Here is an 18936-nt window from a genome sequence, read left to right as displayed (position 1 = left end):
GGTTAGGCCAGTTCAGGAATTCACAGCAGGCATTTGCCCAAGGCGTTAAAATCCCACATCCATTTGCCTCCCTTGCGGTTAGGAATATGGCAATCTGCAGTAAGATAGTTGATTTTATATCCGGTCACAAGCAATTTGATGTTGCGTCTGCTATTTCCAATTTTAAAAAAAAATTCTCTCTAAAAATATTTCTCCTTATGGAACAGTTTAAACAGAATCAGAGAACATTTGGATCTGTTGACGGTGACTTTATAAAAAGCAACAGAACAAAGAACACAAGCAAGATGCTGCATTACTTATTAGGGTTAATTTATTACAGCAATACCATATTTGGAAATATTAGCGGGAAAAATGAAGTAATCTCGCTCCACTGCGCGCTCAAATGCAATGGCATTCAAGACAAATTTTTTCTCGTCTAATTTTCGCTTGTGCACAAGCTGGCTATCTTGTGATCTTCACTGAAACAGGTAAATAATTACTATCACGGCCGCAAGGTGAGTAATGACAAATCGTTTCATAAAGAACACGTTTTAGCTATAAATGGGAGCGGACTGTTGTGTCAAAGACGTGACGCTATAAAGATGCTCAGTCGACGCTATAAAGATGCTCAGTCGAGTTTGATGTTAATGTTCGCTGAAGCTCAGTAGTGGTTATGAGGACCAGCTCAGTCGTTAATGAAACTGTTAAAAATTATGGCGTTAATATCAATGAGGCCGAGGGGCTTCGAATATAACAATCATTTTAGTCGTAGAAATGTTAAGCGTTCTTGTGTTATAAACCCAATACATGTAAATATAAGCCGGCCTTTAAAACATCTGGATCTTTCCTCAGGAAATATGTGACCCTCCACGGGAAAACGTACACTAACGACCTTCCGTTAAATGGGCTAAAACGTTAGCTATCCGTTAGTCATCCATTAGAAAAATTGATGAAAACCGTTAGTAGCGTTGGTAAATCCGTTAGCTGGTGACTCTTGCCCGTCAGAGCGTTAATCATATCTGTTAGTGGCGTTGGTTAATCCCTTAGCACCCGATTCCAGGCGTGGATCCACAGCGGTTTCCACCGTTTTACGGAAATCGGTCATATTTTTCATAATTAATGCATTTTTAATAATAAAAAAACTTTCCAAGTTGAAATCTGGCTAATATCCTCTCTGAATGACTCGGAAACCCAGGAAAGGGGACTTTAAGGAGTAAAAATCCAAATTATTTCCTGGGGAAGCACTCCCCCGGTTCCCGCTAGAAGCTTGTGCCTTTGGCGCTCGTTTAAAAAATCGGTCATTATTTATCCTAGATCCGCACTTGGATCCTTGCCCGTTAGAGCGTTAGCCGTATCCGTTCCTAAGTCAATCCGTTAGTCTGATGATCTTTACTCGTTAGAAAACTTAGCGACAACTAACATTCGTTTCTGATAATGGAAACTCCAAAGACGCTAAAGAGAGCTTCTGAGAGTTCTGTTTTTGTGCTCTCTTGCACAAAAACATCCGGTGACAAAAGTCTCAGCTTTATTTGTTACAATGATATTTCCGGCAAGATGCACAGAGGCAATTGAAACGGCAAAATACTCTGTCTTAAACGTTGAATTTCGTTACAAAAGTGTTTATGATGCGCCATTTATTGATGAGTAATTCACAGGCAAGTGATTGTTATAAAAAATTATTGGCATGTGCCGCCGAGTGTGAATTTGTGGCGTCACAAGAAACAAAAATGTGATATCTCTGGTTTCACAAGGCACACAAAGTCGATTGAAAGGGCAAAATACCCTGTCTTCGACGCTCAATTTCGTTACAAAATTGTTCATGATGCGCCAATTATTGACGAGTAATTTTTTCACAAGCATAGTTTATAGACTGTTTATTTGGCATGTGCCGCTGAGTGTGAATTTGTGGCGTCACGACAAGCAATGTGATAACTCTGGTTCTACAAGGCACACAAAGTCGATTGAAACGGCAAAATACTCTGTTTAAAACGCTGAATTTCGTTACGAAAGTGTTTATGATGCGCCATTTATTGATGAGTAATTGTTTATTTGGCATGTGTTGCCGAGCGTGAATTTGTGGCGTCACGAGAAAAAAGAATGTGGTATCCCTGGTTCTACAAGGCGCACCAAGTCGATTGAAACGGCAAATGAACAAATTTTTTGAATGGAGAATTATAACCCAAGCTGTTCGAACGGCTTCCTACCATATTCTCTTCAATGCCCCCCACTGCATAATTTCGTTCCTTAAGTCAACCCATAAAGCGGTTCGAATACTTTGATATGCTGGCTTCAGTTTATCAGGTTATCAAAGAAATTTGCATAAAGCATGTGAACATGAAGTGTCAATCAACCGGAGATAAATAGTTTTTTTTTGACAATAAATTTAGATAAACGTTGTGTGATTGATACACAGCCACGTGCTGGAAAAAGTTATTTTTTAACTTGCTGCTTTTGCCCCGTTTACGCAGATTGTACTTCTAGGTAGTTTAAAGGAAAAATAAATCACACCAAGTGCTTGTATGTGTTATGTATGAGTGATGTACAATGTTGTTTGACTTTACAAAATGCTTGGGCTGTCGAAGCTTTTTTCGATTAACGGGTAGTTGCCAGCGAGATTGGGGGCATTTTCCTTTCTACCTCATTTTCAGGCCAGAAGCTTGCCTCATTTTCAAGTGACATGATTGTGCTATCACTCTCCTTTTAAAAATATCATACTTTTGTGGCGCACTGGTTATGTATTTAATTTGCGAATCCTTGCTTCCCCGTTCGATTCCTAGCTGTGGTGCCAGTGCTAGCGGCGCTTCTAGTTTTTTTTTCTTTTTTCTAGATTAGTAAAGTGCATTTGAGCCATCTTTTCCCCTTGTTCTTGTTTGGAAGTAAAATACTGTAACTCCTCTATCAAGCGCTACAGACCCAGCAGCAAAAAGCCGCAAAAGTATTAAATTTGCATAAAAGACTCTCACAAAATAAATTGCCCTGCTTCGCCGGACGCGCTATACCCTTGTCAGAGCATTAGACTACAATAGCATTAGTTACAGTTTTTAAAAGAAACTATAACTAAACAATCTGTAAATAAACCATCCATTTTGAAAGAGAATATTGTAATGCTATTTTGAGAAGCGGTATAAACATATGTCATTCCCGACCCCCTTCCCTTCCTTGAATTTCGAACGCACTTCCTAATTATTTATTACTTCTACAAGTAGTTCTAAAGAAATGCCGGTCGTTCGGAAATTCGTCGTCTTTGGGTCGTCACGCAACGCTTCCGCTGCTCTTCATTCCCGGTGGATCAAATTTCAACAAAAATTTGCATAAAGTTGTTTAGTTCGAATGTCAATGAGCGAGAGTCGACTAATATTATTTTAATTTTCCACCAAACTCAAAGGTCCACTGATGCATTTTTGGAATAAGATAACTAAGATGGATTGAGATAACCTGCCAGACATTCGCTGTAGTTGGTATGCGGATTCTCAACAAGAGACGCTTTTGACTGTCGGCCGCAGTTGTTTATTGATGGTGGTCTGGTGTCGCCTTTTCGCTCGATTACGACTCCGTTTTTCGGCTTGTTTCGTTAGGGACAATTGCCAATGTCACATAGAAAACAAAGGGGAATGGAAAGTGAATTGTCAGAATCGTAACTGTCGCAAACTATTTTGCTTTTTCTGAGTATTTTTGTCGATGTTTAGGGAGAATTGAGTCATGTCACTTGTCGATTCTACCCCTTGGAAGTCCTGATTGAATGTTATTATCAGTTTTAATTTAGCCATTGCAAAACCACGCTTTCTTTCTTTGATCGACCGTTTAACTAAAGACTTTGCTAAAAGGCAAGAGATAATACGTGACCGATTCGATTCATTTCATTCTGATTCAATTTCCGCAGTTCCTGTGTTATTTCATTATTATACATCATTCACAACTTATGATCCGTTTATTTTATAGAATTAAGACTTTAGTGGTGATCAGTCACTAGAACTTTAGTATAAACCGTTAGAACGTTAACGTAAACCGTTGGAGCGTTAGAGCGGACCGTTGGACCGTTAGGACAACCCGTTAGAGCGTTAAGACAAACCGTTAGAAGGCCAGGGCCGAGCATTAGAACATTAGTACAAAGCATTAGAATGACTTCAGAGCCGTTAGCAATCCGTTAAAGGGGCTATGTCAGCTGGAGAGCATGCGCTCTGAGATTATGCAAATTACTTTCAACTGTTAAAATTCTATTGTTTTTAACGCGTGACTTTCTCCATGTGCGCTCTGAGGTTATGCAAATTACTTTCAACTGTCAAAATTCTATTGTTTTTAACGCATGACTTTCTCCATCTTCTCTGTCACGTCCAAGGCCCCGAATTTAGAGAGGTTAACAAGCGAAATGGGTTTAGATAAGGGATATTTCGATAGAATTTACGGAAAGTTTCTTCTCTTGTTATGCTAGATCAAGAATAAAATTGTGACGACAATTTTACTTGTAGTTTTGAAGTAAAAACGCATGCCATTCATAAAATAGAGCGCAAACAAAAATTCAACAACAACATATTGTCTTATTCAACAAAATAAATCAAAGTTGTATTTTACAAACGAGCTACAAAAGACGCTAGACCGAAGATAAAGACCAAGACTGTTTCAAATCATTAACAATTAGACTTGTCTGTCACTAGTGATTTTGTAATTTAGGTGCTGATAGAACAAGAGACATCAAGTCTTTGTTTTGATCTTAGGGAAACATACATTATCGCGCAAAATTGTTCGATCCTGCCGAATCACTGCTACGTCGAGAAAAACAGAACCAAGCATCATTGGTATACTACTCCACTATAAGCAGTCCGTTGATAAAAAGGGAAAGTAAACTCTGCTATTTTCCAAAAATATACTCGATCACAAACAGTTCAAAAACATGGCATTTACAGGATCTAACTCGTACTAAGGTGCCTCTCTAAGTCCGTTGAGAACAATCTGGACGAGCAAACGGGCGTGTTTATCTTTGCTGTGAATCCAGATAAATACAAGAAGGAATCTAGCCGAATTTTATAATGTTTCCTTCGCCAGGAGTTTAGTTTCGTCACGAAACTCATGGCCTGATGCTCTTGTAATCGTTAACAAAAAACGGCCGCCGCCAACTCGATAGCCTCTTCATTATATGTCCACATACTTTCAGCACAAGAAAAATCCAAGAACCAGCAGCCTCTAAAACAACTCAATAGAAAGGTTCTGTGAACTATAGGGAAGATTCCATCAAAGATTCCATCACTCATTGTGGAGTAGCCGTCATTAACTCTGCCATTACAACGGCCGCAGATAAGAGGACACAGTAAATCCACGTAAAAACATTCCACAGGCAAACAATTTCAAAATAACGCCAAAAAATTATTCTGTAATCACCATAGAACGATTCTTAATACAAAACTTCGCTAACAATCGAACGATGGCTGAGATTTAGACAGATAAAAACAGCCTTCCAAAATCTCCGACAGAACTTGAAAAAGTTGGGCCGTCTTTTTCAAGTTTGTTTTCATTGGCTCGCGCATGCGTGTGGGGTGACATAGCCCCTTTAAGTATCCGTTAGTTTTCTAACGTTTAACGGAAGGTCGTTAGTGTACGTTCTCCCGTGGAGGGTCACATATCTGTAAACTTGAGCATTAAATATAATTATAGGCATGCTGAGTGATATTTCAAGTGAAGAATTGATCCTTATTTGCCTGGGTCTAACAAAATAATACTCTGGGGCATTAATTTACCTGCGTTTAACAAATACAGCAAATACACTGGGGTGTTAATTTGCCTGTGTCTAACAAATACCATAATTTGTCTATGTTTAACAAATACACCGGGGCATTAATTTGCCTGTCTTACAAATACACTGGGGCATTAATTTGCTTGTGTCTAATAAATACACTGGGGCATTAATTTGCCTGTGTGTAACAAAATACACTGGGGCATTAATTTGCCTGTGTTTAACAAATACACTGGGGCATTAATGTGCCTGTGTCTAACAAAATACACTGGGGCATTAATTTGCCTGTGTTTAACAAATACACTGGGGCATTAATGTGCCTGTGTCTAACAGAATACACTGGGGCATTAATTTGCCTGTGTTTAACAAATACACTGCGGCATTAATTTGCCTGTGTCTAACAAAATACACTGGGTTAATTTGCCTGTGTCTAACAAAATACACTGGGGCATTAATTTGCCTGTGTTTAACAAATACACTGGGGCATTAATTTGCCTGTGACTTACAAATACACTGGGGCATTAATTTGCCTGTGTCTAACAGAATACACTGGGGCATTAATTTGCCTGTGTTTAACAAATACAGTGGGGCATTAATTTGCCTGTGACTTACAAATACGTTGGGGAATTAATTTGTCTGTGTTTAACAAATACACTGGGGCATTAATTTGCCTGTGTCTAACAAAATACACGGGGGCATTAATTTCCCTGTGTCTAACAACAACACTAGCGCTTTTTTTTTCCTGTGTCTAACGAATAAATGTTTGAAGTATTTACTTCTCTCTAACAAATTTATTTATGTAATCCTTTACCAATACAATGGCAACTAAGATAAAGGCATTTTAAAACTGAAAATTCCGGTGATGTATATTTTTTAACCAAGCTGGCACGAAACCGCTAGCCTCAAAAAATGTAACAGCAAAGAAAGAGTAGCCCTGTCCCATTGTTTTATTGTATTACACATCAGGCGTTCAGGCCTGGCACACGCTACTGGTGTACACGGCTAAGAATCTCACATCGTTTGGCTCTTATGAACTTATTAAAACTCAGATCGCATCGATATTTGGCAAGAAGTTAAAGTTTATAAACAGCTTTCCATTGAATTTTTTTTTTCTGGCTGTAAGACCAAAATAGAATTAAAATATGAAAAATATGGCTCAAAATGGGACCATTTTTTAACAGCTCGCGTAACATTTACAGTCTAACCACGAATATTGTGGGATTTCTCTGTTTCTGTTAATGGTACTTTGGAAAAATTTCTCCACAAAGGTCAGTGACTTATGAGTACTAACTGTATTAAAAATTACTGAACATAATGGCAAAACAACGAAGTTTAGAGCGTTTTCAGAAAGATGTTCTGTCTACATCCAATCTTTGTGCAGCGCGAACGTCAATTTAAAAGATTGCTTTTGATTGACGTTCTTTTGTTGTTAAGAGGAGAAATAATAATTTTTGGAATGCTCATAAGTTAAACCTTCCTTATAGACTAACTTTTAAGTCTTCGGGAAACCCATTTTTACGCTAAGATCAAATATCTAAGGTTAGACAGCGTTTTTTAACGTGAAAATTCGTACTCCGTCCGTTGGACCGAAAACCGGATTCTAGAGTGTGCTTTGGCACAAAGATTTTGTGCCTAAAGTGTGCCTAAGATGTGCATAAAGTGTGCATTTTAGTTTTGAAAAACGTGCCTAAGCTGTGCCTAAGTTGTGCCCAAACTGTGCCTAATCTGTGCACAAGATGTGCCAAAATATTGAGTCACTCGGAAAATCATGTCTAGCCTATATATCGAGCTCCACAGCGAAAGAAAAGTGCGCACGGCAATTATGTCAGTTTTAAGGTTTACGAAGTCTAGAAACACGGTCTGACGACCTTTTTATCCCCTAATAAGAAATAACATGATTCAGAATACGGTTAGAGACAGCAGGGAAAGCCCCAACAAACAGGAAACTGGAATCTTAAACAGGTTAGCGTATTTAAATTAAGCCGGCTTAGCTCAATTACATGTTGATATAATTTCATCGATTCAAGAATTTTACTGATGTTAAAAAATTCCAAGTGGGTTTCTTCTTCCCTTCTTAACGGAGCTTTTAGTTGGAATGAAATATTTGTTTTCTCAGGAGGGCAGATTTGCATTCAAAAAACGAATTTACTCGTGATATGACTTATAAAATGAAAACGAAAAATGATGATGAGTTTTGAAGCAAAATTGGCACGTCTCATCGATTATTATATGATCAATGAAAGCTTAATTTGCTAACAGAGCCAGAAAACAAAAACAAACAAGCAGCTTGAATTATTTTACTACTAAGTGTAAATTCTACCTTTTTAGTTAGAGAAATGTTTTTAAAAAGCAGCCGCATTTTGTATTAAAAAACAACACGCGTTGGCATGAAGGTTTCAAATTACCACTTTTCATGTTGTTTCGCAAATTCAGGCCAATTTTCCCGCGATCGCAAAAGTATTTTCTACGACTTTTATTGGCTATTTTTGTGCCTTACTTCTTTAGCTTTGCTTTTGTTATTATGGCTTCGACTCTAGAAACGAAAGAAATCTCAGTCTATAAAATTGCATGGTAATCGAAAAGGTTCAGACCGCATATATCGCGTGTGAATTTCCACTTTATCCTTGGAGTAAACACGGACTGTCGAAGAATACTTTAATTTTCCCAACTTTCGGCATGGCTCAAAACTAACACTTTCTATACTTCTAACTGTATCGTGTTTGATCTGAATTATTTTTGTAATTCGTACCAAGTTTGTTCTTTTTTGCAAGTCAGGTTACAAAGATTTTCAAAAAAGTGCCCAGCATTAAATATTTGTGCCTAAACGGTGCCTAAACGGTGCCAAAACTGTGCCTAAAATGTGCCTTAGCAATATTTAAAACGTGCCTTAACTGTGCCTAAAGTGTGCCTAATCTGTGCCTTTGCATGTTTTTTTCCCGTGCTTTGGCACAAAAACCGTGCCTTTTCTTGAGCGCGAATCGTGCATAAGGTACGGTGTTACGCTTGTGTACACCAGTAGCGTGCGCCAAGAAAACTCGTATACCTTAATGAGGAAAATTTGCGGCTAAAATGTATCGGGATTAATCCGGCTTATAACACCTTCGTAAGGCTTGTCTTCTTTTTAGTGTGGTTCCTGTTTCAGCTCCTACTGTGATTTAGGTAAAAAAGTTTTACGTAAGCAGCAGGGACCCAAATTCCTGAACCAGCCTAAGCTTGTCATGATCAGTGGTTGGGGGGGGGGGGGGGGGAGTTAGGGAATTGGAATTGTTAACAGATGATAAGTTCTCATTGAAGAAGTCCATGAGGAGCTGGAGTTTAAAGTGTGCAAGGTCAATGAAATGAGCTCCAGAGAACTGAAACAAACAATGCTTGAATCTTGTGCCAGATGTCATTCAGAGAGGTAGAGTGCTTCATTATGGAGTGTGGAGGGTATTTTCTGTTCTACAGCATTGTTTTTGGTCTGAGTTCAAAAGCAGCTAAAAATAATAACCATGAATATGTTGTTGACACTTTCTTCAGATACTTATTGGATGAATCCTGATTTAATTATTTTGTGCTAGTAATAAATGTACTGATGCATTGATTAATACATGATTTTTCTACAGGTGAAACTGGTGGTTGGCGATGCCCAGGATGTCAAAATATTGCCCAGGAAATACCAGCAGTGTACAAGTGCTTTTGTGGTACAGAAATGACTTGTCTTGTAATTTTTAATCTAGTAACATCCTATAGCTAGAATCCATTGGTTGGACATGAGGTAGCTTTACTCAATAGCTGTGCATGTGTTTGTAATTATTAATAATAAAAATGATCATGATATTGGTCATGGTAATTATGACTTACAATAACAGTGACAATGATAATCATGATAAAAGTAAACATTTGCATAGCATTTTCTGGAGCTCAATATTGCTTTCTAATAGACTGATGATTAAGTTAAAAATTGTTGAAAAAGCAATGTATCAAAGTATAGACTTATTCATGATCAAGAAATTTTTGCAGACTTAATATTTATTAAACAAGGTTATGCATGGACAAAACAAATTGAAACTCTCTTTAACTCAACAGCTTTTTTTGTGCTTTGCTGCAAATAGCGAATTACTTTCTTCTTTCCTATGTGAACAGGCAAGGTCACTGATCCTGAGTGGAAGCGACGTGAAGGTTTGACACCACATAGTAAGTATAGTTGCTACTCATCAATTGAATGAGCTTCAATGAATGCCTTTACTTTTACACCATGAATTTCATGAAATAAGTGCTAAATGGATGATATTCACTTGGTTGGTAATGCAATGTATTGTAAGATGAAAGCCGGCTAAAAAATGAGTGTGAAGTGTAAGTTGAAAAGTGTTCTTGTTCTTCACTCAATTAGAGTTTCTTTGAGACTGGAAGTAAACAGAACCTAGAGCATGTGTGAAACATAGGCACGTTAAACGTGCATGAGCTATTTTGAATGCTTCAGTGTAACTTTAATGCGTCGGTGTAACCTTACTAAGAGTGATGAATCTACCTCTTTCATCCTAAATGTAGACTGGGTTTTTGTACGAAATTGCGTATTGCCGTACATAAATGAAAACGCGAAACGCTCAACTGAGTCGATCCTCAAACTATACATTCACTTTCCTCTGTCTTTCCCTGTTACATCTGGTGCAAGTTAAACAAATCATTAAAGTGAAATAAATTTCTACTCACCAAACGTTAATTAGAAGGAAAACTCTATGGTTTCCTCGGAGTTTCTTAAGCCAAAATGTGACTCATCGGATACTGAATAGTTACGAAATACCAGGATTTTTATCATTGTGGTAGATGGTTGCATCATCATAATTCACGAGGTTTTCACGTGCGACTCTACTCAGTGAAACAGTCTTCAACTCCGACAATTTATTTGTTCATGTCTTAAAAGCTATTGCTTCTCAAAAGACAAGAGCCTTTTTTAAGGCATTGGTTACAAAACGAAACAGGTCTTCATACGTCCAAGTTACTATTTAACATTGTGAAAAGCCAATCTGCATGAGATGTACAGTCACACAGCTGGCACGTGAAAGTGTTGGACTTTGCCCCCTTTCGTCGTTCGTACGTGAGGAAATTCGAGTTATCACACAGTAAACTAGTAAACAGAATTATAAAAATAACTCACGCACACAATTTGCACGTGAAGATGTTGGTCTTTCGCCCTTTTACAATTCGTACGTTAAAAAAGGCAAATTCTTTACTACAAAATTTTCTCAAACGATTTTAAGAAATCACCTCGGCTTCATTATAACATCTGCAATTAAATTATGTTTCATGCAACGTCAAGGTTGATAACCTAACATTTATTAACATTTGTGAAACAGTCTTAAACTCGGACAACTTATTTCGTCATGTTTTAAAAGCCATTGCTTCTTAAACGACAAGAGCCTTTTTTAAGGCATTGGTTACTAAACGAAACAGGTCTTCATACGTCCAAGTTACTATTATTATTGTGAAAAGCCAATCTGCATGAGATGTACAGTCACACAGCTGGCACGTGAAAGTGTTGGACTTTGCCTCCTTTCGTGGTTCGTACGTGAGGGAATTCGAGTTATCACACAGTAATCTAGTAAACAGAATTATAAAAATAACTCATGCACACAATTTGCATGTGAAGATGTTGGTCTTTGGCCCGTTTACAATTCGTACGTAAAAAAGAGGCAAATTGTTTTACTACAAAATTTTCTCAAACGATTTTAAGAAATCACCTTGGCTTTATTACAACATCTGCAATTAAATTATGTTTCATGCAACGTCAAGGTTGATAGCCTAACATTTATTAACTTCCAAGAAAATTATCAAACTGCCAAAATATATTTCTACTTATATCATGTTACTCTACTCAATATAACAGTATCTAATTATTGTGTCGACTAGCTTCCTCCAATTTTATTCCCTAACGCTACCGTTTCTACTTAAGTTACGCATCTTTACTAAATAGAACGAAAAAGGTCGGTTGAACTTTGTAAGCAGAGAATAATATTTTTAAAGCTTGTTTACAGGATTAACAATACTCGATACAGCTTTCAAAAAATAAGCTGCCTTTTAAACTTTTAAAACCACTCTTTATAGGGCGCATACTTTCGAATTAAAGTCTATATCTAAATATCAATTATTGCTTCATTGGAAGAGATTTGAAAATATATGATCTTTTATACTCTACCCAGTTGTAGCAGGCGAAACAGAACTCATACTGACGTGCGTTGTACCGATACCCGAATTAGGTCAGAAATGCCTCGAAGCAGCATCCACACTTAAATATGAACCCTTAAACAGCTGCATCACTGTTTACAGCGTTTGAATCATGAAGATATTTTATGTAATGCTTCCAAGCACCTGTACCCGTAATAAAAGAAGAAAAAATTGTGAAGGATCAAGATGGCGGTCTCAAAGTGCCCTTGTTCGACCTTTACCAATGCCATGTTTAAATAGATGCCAAGATCTCATTGGTTTTTAAGCATCAACTCATAGTACCTTCAACCTTACTGGCTCTTGCAACAAACATCCCAACATACAAAGCCACAAAGATACATACGCTTACACCACTGACATATGAGCTATTTTTTCAAAATAGCTCAACAAAGGAGAGGATGAATTTTTATTGTACCTTTTACTGTCTCGTGTAAAAAATTCATGTATTTTTAAGCAGCTGCAGAGGGTTAAAGTTTGTCCAGCCTTTTTGGTTTCCCTGAAAAAAGATGTGATGATCAACAGACCTTTGCCGTTTGGCTGTCAGTTTTATTGTATTCTGACTTTTGATTATGAAGTGATTAACAGTGGTTCTACTTCGTTTGTTCACAGGTTGTGGGAAATTGTGCAGAAAAAATAGGGAATTACAGTGTCCACATCAGTGCAATCAGTAAGAGTACATCATAAACAGCCAAAGCTAACTCTACTATCACCGAAATTCCACATTCTCCCTAGAAAAGAATTCTTCTTCTACTTCTCTGGCTTTACTATAAAATAATGAAGCTCACCAAAAGTTCACCTTCCTGATATCAAATTGCTCTTTGAAAGTGAGGCTGGAATGTTGATAAGGCTGTCAGCAATGTCTTATTGTTATTACTTCAAATTGTTATGCCGCAGATTGTGCCATCCTGGACCATGCCCAAGCTGTCCTGTCATGATAACAAAGCAGTGTTCTTGTGGAAAAACTAAGTATCCTTTAAAAAAACCTGGGTTAAGTGGCAAAGCATTGGCAGTGGCTTGGTAGCTGTTCTGTTTTTTGCTGTTTTATTTTGTTTTCTGGTGGCCTAAATTTAGTGGTTAAAAAAAAACGTACAGTTATATCACTAACTAGGCACATTAAGTGGATGCCATCTAGACCTAGTGATCTGGAGTATGTTTTTTTGTAAGTAAGAACAACTTGAAGACTTAAACACCCAAAGTGGAGGTTCTGCTCCGAAATTAAAATGCAGACAACTAGCAGTGTGGGAAGGTCATTGGTTAATATTGTGAATGGAAGTACCTTTATTATGTAGCCCATTGTGTACATGGCGGGCAGCTTTCTGGTATTATTTATATGTAGATATGTAGTTAATTAACTCTTTCATTAATTTCTGTTTTCCAGCTGTTGAAAGTACAAATATTTCTTTTATGTAGACATCATGACTATTTTACAGCACCTCAAAAAGGTTAAATTTTCTTTAACAACTTTAGCAATCCAGTAAGATGTGGCCAACAGACAACTGCCATATCATGTAAAGAAGTTTGTAACAAGATGCTTAACTGTTACACTCACAGGTGCACACGAATTTGCCATCCAGGTATACTGCTTTATTATATTGCCAATAATTCAAAAGGTTAATAAATTAACACGTTTTTTACTATTTTAACTTGAAATTTGGAATTTGTCTTAATATGCAAATTCTGTTGAGTAAAATAAATACTATTAACTTCTTTAAATAAGATAAGTGGTACAAAGGGAATGTTTTTCTAATTTAATCCATAATAAATGTTTCAGTTTGTGTTCCTTATTATACCAAATAGAATGGTAATAAACTTTTGTTCAATGACCACTATCCTTGGTTGCATGATGTAAATGTAAAGTTTAAAGAAGCCCTCTGTTTTTACAGTGATAGTCAATAGGGATATACACCCAATTGCAAAAGCGTTGTCATAGAAAAATGAAAAAAGGGAAAAAGCCAAATAGCTAGTAAGCCTAGTGAATTCTTTTGCAGCATCTGCACATGGACGCCGTATTAACTTGTCGGAATTTGCTATTGTTTTGAAACTGAAAACAATACAAAAATTCCAGCAGGGAAATGCAATGGCTACAAAAGAATCCATGCTGAGAATGTGGTGTAATCAGCATAATTAATGCCTATTTGGCTTTTTCCTTTCTTAATTTATCTAAGACAATGTTATTACAATAGAGTAGTAAATTGTGACGTCATAAAAAATCAAATTTGTGAAATTATGGGATTTGCCAGCATATTCTGAAAGAGCAACATCCAAGAGGCCTACTTGCCAAAAACTAGCATTGTGGGGCAAATTGCCTCTGAGATATTAGCCCATTTATGCTCTGATGACTCCATAGAAATCCTTCTAATTTTGAATTGGGTCTAAACGTTTAGACCCAATTCAAAATTAGAAGGATTTGGGTTAGGGTCTAATATCTCAGAGGCAATTTGCTCCCAAATGCTAGTTTTCGGCAAGTAGGCCTCTTGGATGTTGCTCTTTCAGAATATGCTGGCAAATCCCATAATTTCACAAATTTGATTTTTATGACATCATCACTTTAGAACTCTATTAGGTGTATGTTTCTGCCAATTAGTGGCAGTTAACCACTTTTTTTCGAGAAAAAAGCTTTGGTTGTTTATTGTTGTAGATACAAAACTGTTGTATTTGTCTAGTGATAAAGTCACTTGAGATGTAGGTCATGGCATTTCAACTGCTTATTAATTTAATATTCCTAGTCTCATGCAAATATTGGGATTTGCACTGTGAAGCAATGCGTGGTGAGAGAAAATGCACACATTAAACTAAAACTGTCACTTGTGTAATCATTTAGTTAAAAGAGTGGTAAATTACTGGTAAAGTACTGGTGTTTTTTAAATTTCACCTAATGGTAGTTGTGTGCTAAATCTTGGCAGTCAGATTCCTGCCAATTGAACTATTTTTGACAGACATTCGACATTTTCTTTACAGACAAGGTTGCATTTCTTTAGTTACAGATTATGTTTTCCATAAATAAGATCACAAGTGTACAGCGGAAATAACAAAAACTTTAATTTATCACTTGCTCCCCTCTGTTTGCTTATGCTTATGTGCATGGTTCTCTAAAACACATGCTTTAACCTAGTAACAAGAGTTTCTTTTCGCTATAAATCTGTATTCAGTTGGCTAATATTTGTAAGTTTTTGGATGAATTTGTTTCCAAAATCGAATTCAGTATGATGATAACTAATCCTCATACATTGAAATCTTTGATATTTCAGACCCCTGTGGCGACTGCCAAGTTAATGTGTTGCAAAGTGAGTGCCTGTATTTTCCTCTTTTTAAGTTGTATTGTTCACATATGTCTGTTGATTTTATTGTTAACAATTGAATCGTTTCTAAAGCATCCATCCATAACTTTTTTCATTAACCAAGCTTGCTACTGTGGAAAACAGAAGAGAGTTGCACTCTGTGGAACAGGTTAGTGCAGCTGCATCTTATTTGGCAAGTTCAATTTTTGGAATGGTTAGGAATGTAGTGATATGGATAACACCCTCCAAGATGCTGTAAAATTCCGAAAATTATAAGCCCCGGGGCTTATATTTTTCAGAGGCCCTTTTTGAGAGGCTTATATACGGAGGGGCTTATCTACGGAGGGAAATTTGCGTTTTGAAATCAATTGGGCTAGCCTTACAGTACCTGTTTTGCTTTGTTTTACTTTGTATTTGAGGGCAATTTTCCAAGTACAAGCCCCCGGGGGGCTTATATTTGGAGGGGCGATTTAACGGAGGGTTTTTTACGTTACGAGTTTGGGCTTATATTTGGAGGGGCTTGTACATGAAGGGGCTTATTTTCGGAATTTTACGGTGTGCAGAATTCTCCTTATGATGCAAAAGCTGAATCCAGTAATATTGTCATATTAGTTATCGCAAATAATAAATTGTTTCTGACCTCCAGACCTGCTTGTCTCTGTGTAAATTCTAATATTCAAAACATTTTGCCTTTTTCTTGTCAGTTTCAGGATATGAAATATAAGATCCCCAAATAAAATATGTCGAATTACACATCAAAAGTTCTATAAATATTCTGCTAAAATAGATCACCTTGTAGAGATAAAGATATGGACTTTTCCTAAACATCAACTTATCAAGATATAAAAACAAGTAGTCCCAAGAAATGATATTGTAATGCCACAATCCTCAGTTAAAAGATTGCGTTGTAAACAGCTCATCTTTAATTTGCCACCACATACACACGTTTCTTTTAATTTGCTCGTACATGGATATGGATAACCTGCAGGTTAGCCTAATGCTACACTCCCCTCCCCTTATCAAATACTTTCCCAGAGCTGCATGGTCCTTTACAAATCACTTGTGACTGATCCGAAAACAACAACAATTAAACACAACAGAGTCCCTAATGACTGTTCATGAACATGCCAAATGTGTACAGTTCTTAGGAAGTGAATTGCATTAACTTGTACCAGGAGCCCATCAAATAGAGCCTCCACTTCCCATACAAGCCCTTGAAGTCAACCCTTTCCTGAGTAGATTTATAATTAGGACGGTTCCCAGAGGAGACTTCGTGCTTCGTGCTCTTCTGAATTCTACTTCATCCAACTTTATTTAGCCACGTTGACATACGAGACTCAAGGAAATATGACACTTTTTGCAGGAAACAAGCCGCTCTATTTAAAAATCTACTGGGGAAAGGGTTGACTCAAGAAATTAATGGAAATGGGGGCTCCATTTGATGGGCTCCTGGTTGTACTTGTCTAGTTACCTGGACTGTCCTATAATGCTTATCAGTCCGTGAACACTTCAGGTTAATTAGTCACCCAAGTTCCATATTTGACTTTTAGCTTTTGCTGCCTTGAGGGTCTCTTACAAACACTGAAATCCTTCCCAGGTAAAACTTGTTTAGTCTACTTAACTGTTTGGTGGCTGACATTCCCCCGGTTATGATCATCTTCAAAAGAAGATGCCAATTCTGCGCAAGGTTCATGTTCCCTCACATCCTCAGGCTTGTCACCATTATCATTCCCAGTGCAACAGCATTCTGAAGTCTAGCGGAAACATCATCCTTGTCTCCTTCCATAGATTCTGTTTCATCAAAGCTCGACTGTCTCATTAATCGGAGCAGACAGTCTTGTCATCGACGAAAAGTGAAGATATCTCTCTTCCCTCTTCTTTCGGGCTCAACAACTGCATCTGCCTTTATGGAATCCATCATTTTAGTGGGATTCCCAGTTAAGGCTTTAATCTGTCTGAATGAATGACCTTTCAGCCTTTCTGGATCGGTATGCCCCATTTGACAGTACTGATATTACAATATAGGGTCCTTCCGAAAGACAGCCACTTTTGGCATTTCTCTCCTTCTTCCTCTGAACTAAAGCAGGCAAGCAGAATCACCAATAACGAATGTTCTACCAGCAAGCCATTTGTCATAGTTCCACTTCTGTTGTTCAGCTGCCTTGTTCAAATGACATTTGGCCAAATCATGCTTACTGGCCGATCTCTTTTGAACAGCTTGATCTTAGGCCATCAGTAGTGGTGATCCATCAGGTCTCTCAGTTACGACATCCAGGTACCCAGCATTAAGAGGTTGGACATTAAACTCATGTTGACTCATGAACAGCACCTCGATAGGTCATCATGCAAGCTGGAAGCTGTAGATCCCAGTCTCAGGTATTGCAGGATCCTCCCATGGAACATTTCAATGAAGGTCCCATAAAAACGCTCAACCTGTCCGTAGAGTGGTGCATGTCTTCTCAATTTCTAGCGGCCTACAGCCTTCATCAAACACCTTTAATTCAAAGTTAGTTCTTTGGTTGCTATGAAGGGGAGGGCATCCTTTATTGTCACTGCATTCAGCTGGAAATAGTCCAGGCACAGCCTTTGGCTACCATCCATCTGTTTTTGTTGCCAGCAAAACCTGAAAAGACCAGGGTCTTGGAGATTCTTTCACCTTTTCCTGATGTATGATGTCACAACTTCTTTAGCTGATCCCCACACAGAGGTCGCAAGATGAAACTACCCACAACTAAATAAGTGTGTTGAGAGTGTATGAATAATGTTTCCTTTTTTAATTTTCATTGTTGCTTCGAAATACAAAATAATGTTGACTTAGATCTTACCACACTTAAAGATTTTGTATGTGGAAGAATCTCCAGCACTACCAGCTTTTATATTCCCGAGATATCACATTCTGTACTCAAACACCTGTCTCATCGTCCTACAAAAGCCACTTGACTGAATGGGATAAGTACACGTCTGTTATAGGCAGCTGCTCCAGTGATAACAAAGCCACTTGTGAAAATCATAAACCTGTCTCTCAAAGAGATTCTTCCCTAGCTACTTCACAGAAACTGGCAAAAGTTATGCCGGTGTTCAAGGCTGGCAATCATCATAATGTTGGCAACCACAGACCTATTAGCATTCTCCCCATGATCTCTAAGATACTTGAGCGACATGTTCATTTTGCATTTTACAAGTATCTAAACTAGCATGGCTTGTTATTCAAATACCAGTCAGGTTTAAGACCGTTCTACTCTTGCAAAACTACCATGATTGAGCTTGTGGATAGCCTGTTAATGAACATGGACAATGGTCTTTTGACGGGACTATCAAGCACTTTTTGAAAAGCCTTTGACCTCATTGACCATTGGCTCTTGCTCAGGAAGCTTGCGACTTATCAACTATAAGAGGCATCGATACAGTGGTTCAAGTCCTATCTTGAAGGGCGACTACAGAAAGTCCGTATTAATGGTGTGCTATCCAGCTCCCTTCCCTAACATCAGGGGTTCCACAAGGCTCAATTTCTGGGTCCGCTCTTGATCATCATTTTCATTAAATCGCAACTTGCACATCCCCCATAATGCACCCTATTTGTCCCCCAAGGTTTTGCGAAACCTTTGTTTTTCATTTCTCCTGGCGATTACAGCCGTCCCAAGAGAAATTGAAAACAATGCTTATGCAAAATTTTGGGGGGGTAAATCAGGTGCATTTTGGGAGATGTGCAAGTGACATATGATCTACCATTAAATGTACCCAACACGAGCT

General features: G+C 37.8%; 1 protein-coding gene across 6 annotated transcripts in view; it reads left to right on the top strand.

The window, feature by feature from the left end:
• Positions 1–18936, top strand: part of LOC140930482 (transcriptional repressor NF-X1-like) — a 131197-nt gene that overhangs the window by 3066 nt on the left and 109195 nt on the right. For all 6 annotated transcript variants that reach the window (XM_073380191.1, XM_073380190.1, XM_073380189.1 and 3 more), the window contains exons 3-9: positions 9310–9387; positions 9830–9880; positions 12518–12575; positions 12803–12874; positions 13376–13482; positions 15157–15192; positions 15311–15355. In XM_073380191.1, coding sequence (XP_073236292.1) covers positions 9310–9387; positions 9830–9880; positions 12518–12575; positions 12803–12874; positions 13376–13482; positions 15157–15192; positions 15311–15355 — 447 coding nt within the window. The remainder of the gene's footprint in view (positions 1–9309; positions 9388–9829; positions 9881–12517; positions 12576–12802; positions 12875–13375; positions 13483–15156; positions 15193–15310; positions 15356–18936) is intronic.

Source organism: Porites lutea, chromosome 3, assembly GCF_958299795.1.
Source record: "Porites lutea chromosome 3, jaPorLute2.1, whole genome shotgun sequence".
Lineage (NCBI taxonomy): Eukaryota > Metazoa > Cnidaria > Anthozoa > Scleractinia > Poritidae > Porites > Porites lutea.
The sequence above is the reverse complement of the archived record's forward strand: the minus strand, read 5'-3'. Positions and strand labels throughout refer to the sequence as shown.